General features: G+C 40.5%; 1 protein-coding gene across 4 annotated transcripts in view; it reads right to left on the bottom strand.

Moving 5' to 3' along the window:
* Positions 1 to 4,987: 4,987 nt before the first annotated feature.
* Positions 4,988 to 11,819, bottom strand: part of RGS12 (regulator of G protein signaling 12) — a 257,451-nt gene continuing 250,619 nt past the window's right edge. For 3 of the 4 annotated variants that reach the window (XM_069070709.1, XM_069070712.1, XM_069070704.1), the window contains one exon: positions 4,988 to 10,900. In XM_069070709.1, the coding sequence (XP_068926810.1) occupies positions 10,557 to 10,900 (344 nt within the window). In that variant the 3' untranslated portion in view covers positions 4,988 to 10,556. The remainder of the gene's footprint in view (positions 10,901 to 11,819) is intronic. The other variant, XM_069070696.1, reaches the window with a different exon arrangement.

The following is an 11,819-nucleotide window of genomic DNA, read 5'->3' on the forward strand; positions in this document are numbered from 1 at the left end:
GTCCTCTGTAGCACCTTAATGGTCCCTGAAGCTGAGTGGGGAGGTCTGTGACACATTATGATGTAAGTGGGATCTGAAATATTAAGAAGTGAAATAATGTATTCATCAAAAATACTTCTTATGTATAACAACTTGTGGGGTTTTTTTTAGAATTAAAACAGCTTTTAAAATATTCCTATCCCTCACCCTCTCCTATTCCCAAGGATGTCCTTGAATCCAGACCCTGCTAAACCAGCATTTCAAAGAATTACAAAATGCAGAAGGAGTCTCCTGAGACAGCTCAGTGGATTTGGAGTCAGGGAGACCCAAGTTCAAATTCTGCCTTAGAGAGCTGACTGTGATGCAGAGCAAGTTATTTAACTTCTTTCTGACTCAGTTTCCCCATGTATAAAGTAGGAACAATACTTACCTCACAGGGTAGTTATGAAATTTTATATATATAAAATGCTTTGTAAACCTTAAAGTGCTATACTATTGATAGCTATCGTCACCATCATCATCATCATCATCAAGGTTTAATCCATAACCAAATAGAAACCCTAGGTGGCTCACTGAATAGAGTGCTGGTTCTGAAGTCAGGAAGATTCCTCTTCTTGAGTTCAAACCTGGCTTCAGACAAGCTGTGTGATCCTGGACAAGTCACATAACCCAGTCTGCCTCAGTTTCCTCATATGTAAAATGAGCTGGAGAAGGAAATGGCAAATCACTCCAGTATCTTTGCCAAAAATATCCTAAATAGGGTTGCAAAGAGTTGGACACAACTGGAAAACAACTCAACAACAATAAATACTACTATAATATCCTCAACAAAGTAGTTATCTAGCCTGAAGGCTTCCATGGTTGGGAAACATGCTGTGTTTTGAGGCAGCACATTCTATTCCTAGCCCTGACTGTTAGGACATTTTTCATCCTATTGATCTGAAATCTGTCTCACTGCACTTTCTAGACATCGTTCCTAGTTCTGCCTTCTGGGGCTAAGCAAAATGAATCTATTCCCCTTTCCATATGATCACTCTTTAAAAACTTTGAGGCAGAGATTGTGTACCCCCTGCATTATATTTTCTGTAGGTAAAATACCCCAGTTTCCTTCTATTTGATCCTCATGGCCTGGTCTCTGATTCCTCTTCATCCTGGTCACTTGTAGTGGCAACCACACTGACATCCCCAGTATGGCTGCTACAACAGGTTCTTAGATGTGCTTTACTAGGAAAAATAGCTGTTTAAGGGGTCAACAATTTTTTAAATTACATTCACCAGTTCAAGGGAAAAGTTAGCACCCTGAACTTCAGAGAAAATACAAACAGAAAAATAAAGATCAACAGACTGGGCTTTGACTGCCTGAATCAATTATACACTTTACATACATCTCTGGATGGAGAGAGCCTTTACATCTGAGCATTCGGGGAGCTCTGAACATACGGTCACTCAGAATCTCGACCAGGGAATCACAAGAACCTTCTCATAAGCGAGACCCCAAAGCAAAACACCAACTCAGATATTATGTATATGTATATATGTATGTATGTATGTGTATATGTATGTGATATCTCCAGAAGATATCACAACTCTCCTGACGCAATGCCTAATTAGAAATTAGCAAAAGATGTGAAAGCCTTCCTACAAGCAAGCTTCCCTTAATGGGCTCCACGTGAGGCCTATTAATGGGTAATGAAGATCTTAAATCCCATTAACTTTACATCACCCTAATCTCACCAAGATCCATTTTTAAAAATGAGTTTCATCAATACCTTTCAGGCTCAAAAGGCTTCCAAGTCCAAATCCATTTGGGAAATGCTGCATCAACTCTGAGACCTTAGACAAATCACTTTACCTCTTGAATCTTAATTTTTCTCATTTGTAAAAGGGGAGTGGTAATACTTTTGCTATCTCTTAGAGGGTTGAGAAAAGCATTTTGTTAAACTTAGAGCCTTATGAAAATGCAATTTGTCGTCATCATTATTATTATTTGAAACGGCCCTTTGAAAGTTTTGTTGTCTATGTGGCTCTGTTTTCATAGGCAGCTCTGAATGCAGCCAAGGTGAAAAGCTGATGGATTATTTTGGCTTCTCCTTTCCATGTTCCTTGGCTCACGGCATTGTGCTCTCCAGGCAAAAGGCCAAACTGCCTTTGGATTTATGAAAACTCCCCTTACCCTTAAAAAAAAACAACAACCTTTTTTAAGACAACCTTATTTCTCATAATTCACATTTGGGAATTTCAACCAAATCACCATTTCCCTGAAATCATCGAGGCTGCACAAACCTTTCTTTGTACTCAGACCTCTCCTATGGAAAGATTTTTCTCTGCTCACCAGCCAAACAGCTGCCGTTTTCATTCATATGGGAAGGTGAGATCTTGTCCCTATCACTGAGGGTATTGAATAGGGATAGTCCCAGACACCACAGCTGTGTCTACATGAGGCAAAAGCATAAAGTCCATTCAGTCAACTCATCAAAAAAAATTAGGAAATCAATCACAAATCGTGGAGAGAAAATTGAATCATCTTTGGCGATTTCTATAAACCAGATAATGGAAATGAATGTCACTTTTCAAATTATAGGGTTATAGGATATTGGGGCAGTTAGGTGGCACAGTGGATAGAGGGCTAGGCCTGGAGTCAGGAAGACTTGAGTTAAAATATGGTCTCAGACACTTATTAAGCTGTATGACCCTGGGCAAGTTGCTTTATCCTGTTTGCCTCAGTTACTGCATCTGTAAAAATGAGCTGGAGAAGGATATGGCAAACCACTGCAGTATCTTTGCCAAGAAAACGACAAATGGGTCAGACATGACTGAACAACAACAGCACAAATGGAATCTATTGTATTCAGAAACCAACAGGCTTAGAGTTGTGGGTTCTTAAAATTGTAGAACATAGAATCACAAAGTTTCAGAAGCCTAAGGTTTTAGGGTCATAGAAACATTAAATCTAATCTCAGAGTTGCAAGGGACACCAGCATTTACCTCGTCCTATCTGTACCTCAAGTAATGCAGCCTCACAGGAATGCTTTTCACCAAAACATGAAATTCAGTCATGGGCACACCGAGGTTTTATTATTAGAAGTACCAGGAAAAAAAATCTCATAAAAATCATAAATGATGGAAACAGGGCCATGTTGTAAGTGAGGTCTAGTCTAACGGTCTTGGCATCAGATCATCACATCCTGTCTGTGCCCGGATCATGCCAGCATCCCTTTTGAAACTGTGAACCATCAGCACACACACACACACACACACACACACACACACACAGAGTAGAAGTATGCTTGCTTCTTGTAGTAGAGGCTGAGGCTAAAATCCTTGTCCTGGGCTGCTAGTGAATTTGGATGTATCTTACAGAAAATACAAGGCTCTCTGTTAGAAGTGATGACTTTATAACAGTGTAGTTCATAATGGAAAAGCCAATGAAAAGTCCTCGACAAACTCTCAGGCCAGATTGAGGGCTGGCCTCTGAGGAGCTCTGTGCCCAGGCTCTCATCCCACGGGCAAAGATAAGGTTGGCAGAAATGCACAGAGAACATTGTGCTGAAGACTTGGGCCTTATGAGTAGGAGGGGAGAAGGAGTTGTGGGCTCCCATGTCTCATATTCCTCCTGAGGAGGAGCAGAATGACAGCCTGAGAATTTGCTTGGGCAATTGTCCTCACAAAAGAAACGAGATGAAATCTGAGGTCATAGAATCATAGATTTTGAGTTGGATGAGTCATTGAAGAGGTCTAGTCCAATGTCCCCACTGTACAGATAAGGAGCCTTGGGCCCAGTGAGATTAAGTAATTTGCCGCAAATCAGCAACAACAGTGTTTGGACTTGGGCCCCCGGCTCCAAATTCATCACTCTTTCCACAAGACCACACTATTACTGTTCTGTGACTTCTAACTCCACAGTCCAACTCTAGGAATCCTACTTGGTTGGAAATGGAAGGTTCTTTAGACATTTCAATCCAGCTAACATTTACCCACAAGCATCTGCTTTGTATGGGAGGCTGGGTGCTGCTTTGGATAGAGCTCCAGGCCTGGAGCTAGAGAGATGCCTCTTCCTGAGTTCCAATCTAGCCTCAGATACTTACTAGCTGTGTGACCCTGGGCAAGTCACTTCACCCTGTTTGCCTCAGTTTCCTCATCTGTAAAATGAACTGGGGAAGGAAATGGCAAACCACTCCAGAGTCTTGCTCTTAAGGTGACAATCCAGTTGGGGAGGAAAACATGAATAACTGTTACACATAATAATGGGGAGAAAAGGGTAAACTTAAGAAAGAAGAGATGAATTTCATTTGAGCATGCCAAGAAAGCCTACATGTAAAACATGTTGGGCCTTGAAGAAAGGATCATAAGAACCATAGATTTAGAGCTGGAAAAGGAATATTTATCGAGCACCTACTGTGTGCCAGATACAGTGCTAAGGAATTTACAAATATCATTGCATTTGATCTTCACAATAACCACGTGAGGTTGGGTGCTATTATTATCACCATTTTACACATGTAGAGGGATGAGGTAAAAAGGGATTAGGTGACTTGACCAGGGTCACACAGTTTTTAGTGTCTGAGGCCAGATTTGAACTCAGGTCTTTCTGGTTCCAAGCCCAGTACTCTGTCTATTGCACCACCTCATAAGGGGGCAGGGTACAAAGTTCTCAGAGATCATTTAGTCCAGGGGTAGGGAATCAGAGGACTTGAGGCCACATGTGATCTTCTAGGTCTTTGGGTGGAGCCTTTTGACTGAGTCCAAGTTTTATATTTATAGAACAAATTCTTTTATTAAGGGGATTTTTTTCTGTGAAGTTTGGATTCAGTCCAAAGGCCACACTTGAGGACCTAGAACGCTTCATGCAGCCTTGAGGCCTCAGGTTCCTTAACACTGATGCTAGGGAACTGATGATTTGCCTAAAGTCACATAGGTAATGAGGGACTTTAATATTGAACAAAAAATGTCATAGAGAGAAGCGTCTTAGAACATAACACATTAGAAGGAAAAACCTTTGAAACACAAAATATTAAAGGTCATTTAGTCCAACCCATTCACTTAAAAAAAGTTTTATTAATGCTTTTTATTTTTTACACCATAGTCATTAAAAAATAAAATCGACCTCCACATTGAACCTTGTAACAAAGAAAATTACTTAAGTAAAAATGATCAATAAAATGACCTTGGTTGTCAGCAGTACATTAACATTTGCTCCCATAGTCTCCCTTATCCCCTACCCCAAGAGGAGTGAAGTGTGTTTAATTATCTATTCTACAGGACCAAGATTGGTTGTTAGAATTAATCTTAATTCAGCTGCTTTTTAGCATTATTTCTGCTTGATTACTGTATACCATTCTCTTGGTTCTGCTTACTTCATGCTGTATCAGTTAATACAAGCCTTCCTATGTTTATCAGAATTCCTCATAATCATCATTTCATGCAATAGTACTCTATTACATTAGTACACCAAAATTTGTACTGCCATTTTTCAATTGGTAGGCATTCAGTTGTATCCAGTTTGTTGCTATCACCAAAATGCTGCTATAAATCAGTATATATGGGATTTTACCAGGAGAGTGCTTTATGTTTAACAATCAGCTATCTGTAGAGGAAAAAATGAAGATACAGCACAATTTTGAGTGTAATCTGCATTATTAACATTTCCCCCATCACTTTCTAAGTGTAGATAATCAACAAAACAATAAACCAAGTCCTAATTTGTAGCATTTGCCTATATCCAAGGTGTGAATGCCCATACTGAAAGTTTAACGATCAGCTCTCAATTCAATTCAAGCTGCCTCTAGCACATCCCTTGCTATTACTCTCTATGTATGATCTCCTTGGAATATATGCCAAATAGTGAGATCACTGAGTAAAGAGTATAAATTACTTAGTGATTTCTTTAAAATGATTCCAAATTGCTTTCCAGAGAGCTGGACCAATTCATGACACCACCAACAATGTATTAGCATACCTGTCTTCCCAGCTCCTTCAACATGAACAAATTTTATCTTTTGTTATTTTTGTCAACATGATGGCTGTGGGGTGAAACCTCAGACTTGTAACCCCATTTTACACATGAGAAAGCTAAGACTAAAGTCACAAGCCAAGAAAGGATCCTGAACCCAGAACTTCTGACTCTAAGCACAGTATTTTTTCTACCTCTCCAAGAAGAGTAACTTCTCTCCAGTTCAGAGAATGTATCTCTCCCATGAAGAATGGAGGCTGGTCCTGGGGGTAGGGAAATGAGGGGAGAGAATTAAATAGGCTAAACATAATCCCCCCTTTATTTTTAGTAAATATCAAATTAATGACAAAATATGGAACATGCACTTAGCAGGTCTTTTGATGGAGTTAATGAAGAAGCTCAGCACTTACTCTCTCTTCACAATGTGGTTACCGTATTCTGCAAAAACTCTTAAGGACCAGATAGCATCCCTGGAAAATCTAGTTAAGTGATATCTTCTCAGACCCTTCAGGGAATCACAGAATCCCAGCATAGAAAGGAACCTCTGAAGGTGCCTAGACCAACCTATACCTAAGCAGGAATCCCCTTATTGCATCCCCAAAAGGTGATCATCCAACTTCTGGTTGAACACCACCAGGGACAGGGAACTCACTACCTGTCGAGGCATATTCTATTTTTGTACTATTAGCACTTCTTCCTTATATCCCTCTAAAATCTGCTTTCTGCAACTTAACAACTTGTTCTCAGTTTTGCCCTTTGGGGCTCAAAACAGCAAGTTTAATCTCTCTTCCTTTTGCAGTAAAAAATTAGTCCTGGACTCTTGGACCTCCTATTCGATTCAGAGATATCAGTGGACCTCACACTGGATATATATAATGCATCCTTGCCAGGAAAGGAGGGAGTCTAGAAACCCATAGGTCTCTAAGCTGTGACCTGAGGAAAGTGATTTAACCTCTCTAGAACTCATGTGTAAAATGAGCGGGTAGGTCTCAGGCTTATCAAATTTGGAGATGACAGACAGCTAGAAGAGATAACTAACACATTGGAAAGCAGTGTCAGGTTCCAAAAAGATCTCAACAGATCTGAGCCAAATAGAAAAACATGAAATTTAATAAGGAAAAATATGTCTTATACTTGTGCTCAAAAATCATTTTGTGAATACAATAGAGGGGAGGAAAGGCTAGAGATTTGTTTTCCTTTAAAAAAAATTTGGAGGTCCTGGGGGGTTGCAATTTCAGCCTGAGACAACAGTGTGACAGTGAAGTCATAAGAGCTAGAATTATCTTATATAGTGAAGAGACTTGTATAGGCCAAGACCATGGAGGCGATAGTCCTCCTGTTCTCTGTCCTGGTTAGACTGCATCTCAAGTAATGTGTTCAGTTCTGGATGCCACATTTTAGGAAGGCTGTTGTTGATAAGCGAGAAAACATTCAGAGGAAGATGACCAGGATGGTAAAGGGTCTTGAGATCATTCCACGTAACAACTAGTTAAAAGAAATGGGAATGAGAAAATACAGATGCCATGTTGGTATTCTCCAAGCATTTGAAGGACTCTCCTCTGGAAGGGAGGTTAGATTTCTTTGGCTTGGTCCCAGAAGGCATAATTTGCAGAGGGGAAAATTTATCCCTGCTATAAAAAACAGTTGTAACAGATGTAGCTATCCCAAAGTGTAATGGGCAGCCTTTGGAGGTAGAGAATTGCCTTCATGGAGGTCTTCCATCAAAGGTTGCATAACCACCTGTCAGGTACACTATGGCAGGGAGTCTTGGGAAAGTACACACTGGACCAGCTGGCCTCTGACCCTTCTGACTCGGATTCCATGATTGTATGACTCTTAGTTATGACACTAATAATATGTCACTCAGTGTGCCCAGATGCCTTCTTGACCATTCCTTGACAAAAGGGAGAGTTTCCATGTAATGGAAAACAATGGGACAATAGGCACAAATTTATAGAAATTCACTTTTTGGGTCAACTTTAAAGAAATCTCTATACTATAAAGAAGGAAAAAACAAATCTCCTGTCAGTCTATTATAATCTACGCCAAACGTGAATCAATAAAACCAAGGTGACATTTCATCAGTAGGCATCTAAGTCATCAAGTTTCCCAGCATAGCAGACACCACTGTGTTGTCATTCCCCAGGGAAGGTCACTTTCATATAGAGGAGATGCTCATTTGGGAAATATCATCGAGGGTGACAAATCATTGCCACTTCCTCTGGTTTCAAAGGGGGCGAGCAAACTTCCCGGCAGTTTCTTTATTTCTCAGGTAACTGTGACAACCGGTGGAGATGCTCCCACATTTGGTAAAATGTTTCCCATTTTTGTTTGAGGATTAAGTCATCAGATAACTCTTTGAAAAATGTACTCCTTTCATAGCTTCTTTGCAACCCGGTAGAAACATGGCTAATAGGGAAATGTTTTGCATGACTTCATATTATAGTGGGTATCAATTTCTTGCCTTCTCAGTGGGTGGGAGATGGGGGGGGGGGGAGGAAGGAAAAGAATTTGAAACTCAAAATAAAAATACAATTAAAAAAACCAACCTAATGTAAAAACCCATCCTTCATTTATGGTAGCTACATCTAGAGAAACTAGAAAGAGAATGTTCTTTGCTCTAGCCAACCCACAACATACTTTCCTGTTCTCTAATAATAGATTTTAGGGTGATCTTTGTATCTTAGAGGAAGGAAGAAAGAGAATAAGCATTTATTGAGCTCTGTCTTTGTGCCTAAGAACCATACTAACTGCTTTAGAGATATTTTCTCATTTGAGACTCACAACCCTGAGAGGTCAGTGCTACTGTTGTCTCCATTTCACAGTTGAGGAAACTGAGGCAGAGAGAGGTTGAGTGAATTACCCAGGGTCACAGAGTGAGTCGATATCTGAGGCTGGATTTGAACTCAGGTCTTCTTGAGTCTAGGTCCAGCACTCTATCCCCTGAACCACCTGACTATTACCAAATTACTGATGGCAATAAAAAGGAAATTTAGAAACTTGGAACAGAGAATATGGGCTATAGGATTTAAAAGGGGCCTCAGAATATAAACACGGAACGTTAGTGCTGGAAAGGTCCTTAGAACATGGGGACAGAGAAGGGGAGAGCTAGAAGGAGCCTTTTAAAATAAAATGCTAATTCTGACAATAATTTTAAACTTTAGAATGTAGACTATCTGAACATAGAACACAGAATGGAAAGCTTCAGAGCTAGAGAAGAATCTTAATCAGAGCTGGCAGAAGCCTTGTGTTAGAATGTAGACTGTCAGAGTTAAAAGGGATCCTTTCGTTGTTGTGGAGTGGTTTCAGTCAGGTATGACTCTCTGTGACCCCATTTGGGATTTTCTTGGCAAAGATACTGGAGAGGTTTGCCATTTCCTTCTCCACTTCATTTTACAGATAAGGAAACTGAGGCAAACAGAGTTAAGTGACTTTCCCAGGGTCACACAGTTAGTAAATGTCTGAGACCTGATCAAAACTCAGGAAGATGAGTCTTTCTGATTCCAGGCCTTGTGCTCTATTCACTGCACCACTTAGCTGCCCTAAAGGGATCCTAGAGGTTAACTAATCCACCACCTTCATGCTAGAAATGAGGGAAGAGAGGCCTAGACAAGTCAAATGGCCTGCCCAAGGTTATCTGGGTATGTAACAGCAGAGCTCAGACTGGAATCAAGCCCCTGGACTCCCGAACCTAAGTCCAATGTTCTAACCACTGCACTAGACTACCTAGGTACAATGCGTAAACAGAAAGCTACTTCTTCTCCTGCTGGTCACTCCTAAATATCAACTATCTGGTCTGAATAGACAACTGCGTTCCCATGTTTGTACCTCACCATTCTCAAAGCATTTTCCATGACCAGACTTCTTAGAGAGAGCAAAGAATGCCCTCATTAGCTCTCTCCCTCTGCTTTTTCACCCAGTCTATCTGGAAGACCATAAATGTGCTCACACATAAGTGTGGAATAGGTCCTGCACAAGTCTGACTGGGAATGACTCATAGCATGCAGAGATGGAAGGAACTTCGAACATGCAAGGTCAGAGGTGGATTATGCTTTGGAAAAGTCATCCAGTCCAACTGACTCATTTTACCAAGTGGGAACCCAGAGCATAGAAAGGTTCAGAGATTTGCTTGGGCTCATAGAAGGAGCAGATAACTGAGCCAGGATACAAATACAGGATCTCTGACTCCAGTCAACAAAGGTCTTTTCTACTGCATGGCAAAGTGCATTTTCAAGGCAGAGGTCATTCAAACAGTGGACTCAGAACACCCAAGGGAGCAGAGAGATTTTCATCTCATACAGAACTATCATTGTTCTCATCCCACTAACAGAGAGCTTGCCTAGTCCTAGAATTGAAAACAAAAGACACACATTTGACTCCTGGCTCTAGTTTTAATAAACTGGGTGATTTTAAGCTGGTCACTTTTCCTTTCTAGGTGTTGCTTACCCCATCTGTAAAATGGGAATAATAAAACTTGCAAAGACTGCTTCAGATGGTTGTAACGAGATAGTGTGTATACAGTACTTTGTAAACCTCCAAGCACTATTATTATTAGTATCATTAAATATAAGAGAACTAAAAAAAAAAAACATTTCTGCATCTTAAAGGACAAAATACGTCTTGGGACTTAGACAAAAGTTGCTTTATACTGGTTCTCTGTGCTCTTGTGTTTCTCACTCTTCACAGTCAGTAGGCTTGGGAGGTCTGATGTTCTGTACACGCCTGTGCGTGTTCTCCCCTGGCACATTCGAAGTTCAGAGATGGATCCTTCAAAGCTGAAATTGCCATCAGACTCTGAGGAGGGCATCAGGCTGTTGGTTCCACCTTTGACTCCGTCCACATCAATGATCCTGTTCACTGGGAGTTCACTGCCAGAGTTTATGCCAGGATGTGAACTGGAGTCATGTCGGGGTGTACGGGGGATCTGCTCACAGAAGTTTCCAGATTCCTTCATCCTTCTATGGTTTGTTCCTAACATGAATAAATAAATAAACAAACAAATAAATACATGACTAGATGACTGAATAAATAAATGGATAAATGAATGAATGAAAGATACTTGATAAAAAGGATACTTGATAAAAAAGATACTTGATACAAGCCTTACTGACAAGAATGACTGGTTTCTCCATTATGATCTATCATTCCTTTTCAACAATCTCTGAGAGGCTCAATTTATTAACCTATAAAATAAGAATAATAAAACCTAGACTACCCATTTCTTGGATGGTTGTAAGAATCTTCTTTGTGACAAGAGAATACATTATGTATAGAGGAAGTGTTATTACTGTATTATTGTTTCAACCAGACCTGTGGTTTCATTGGGCTAGAGAACACCCAACAAGTAAACTCTGCCAGTCCAGTACAGATGAACACCTATTTGGTACCTCCTGGTTTTAGATAAATGCCTAAGGGCACTGAGAGGTTAGATGATTTAAAATGCCCAGGGTGACATGGCCAGCATAATCAAAGTTGGAATTTGAACCCAAGTCTGCCTATCTATCAATCATCACAAATATGATAAGAATATCCTCCCACAGTCCTTTGGGGCTCTCTGATGACATGGGTGTGTGACCTTGGTTTCTTCAGGACTAGTCAGCAGCACACAAGCTCTGGGTGGTCTTGCCAAGATGGAAGACTTTGAATGTGGTCCTAGCAGCAGTGAAACCAGCCCAACTAAGGGCAGAGAGGATAATCAGTAGAGGAGAAATCATTTTTTAAGCCAAAGCAACTTCATAAGATTATCTACAAACATAAAAAGGAATTGTGATCTTGACCAATGGGGAGAATGCCCTCATTGGTGAAATCATAGTGGAGGCAGCCACAGTACTAATATCTTAAGGGTGTGTGTGTGTGTGTGTGTGTGTGTGTGTGTGTGTGTGTGTGTGTG

The sequence above is a fragment of the Petaurus breviceps genome, unplaced genomic scaffold (genome assembly GCF_028583685.1).
Source record: "Petaurus breviceps papuanus isolate PSGF00001 unplaced genomic scaffold, PetGlider_PUasm1.0 140, whole genome shotgun sequence".
Lineage (NCBI taxonomy): Eukaryota > Metazoa > Chordata > Mammalia > Diprotodontia > Petauridae > Petaurus > Petaurus breviceps.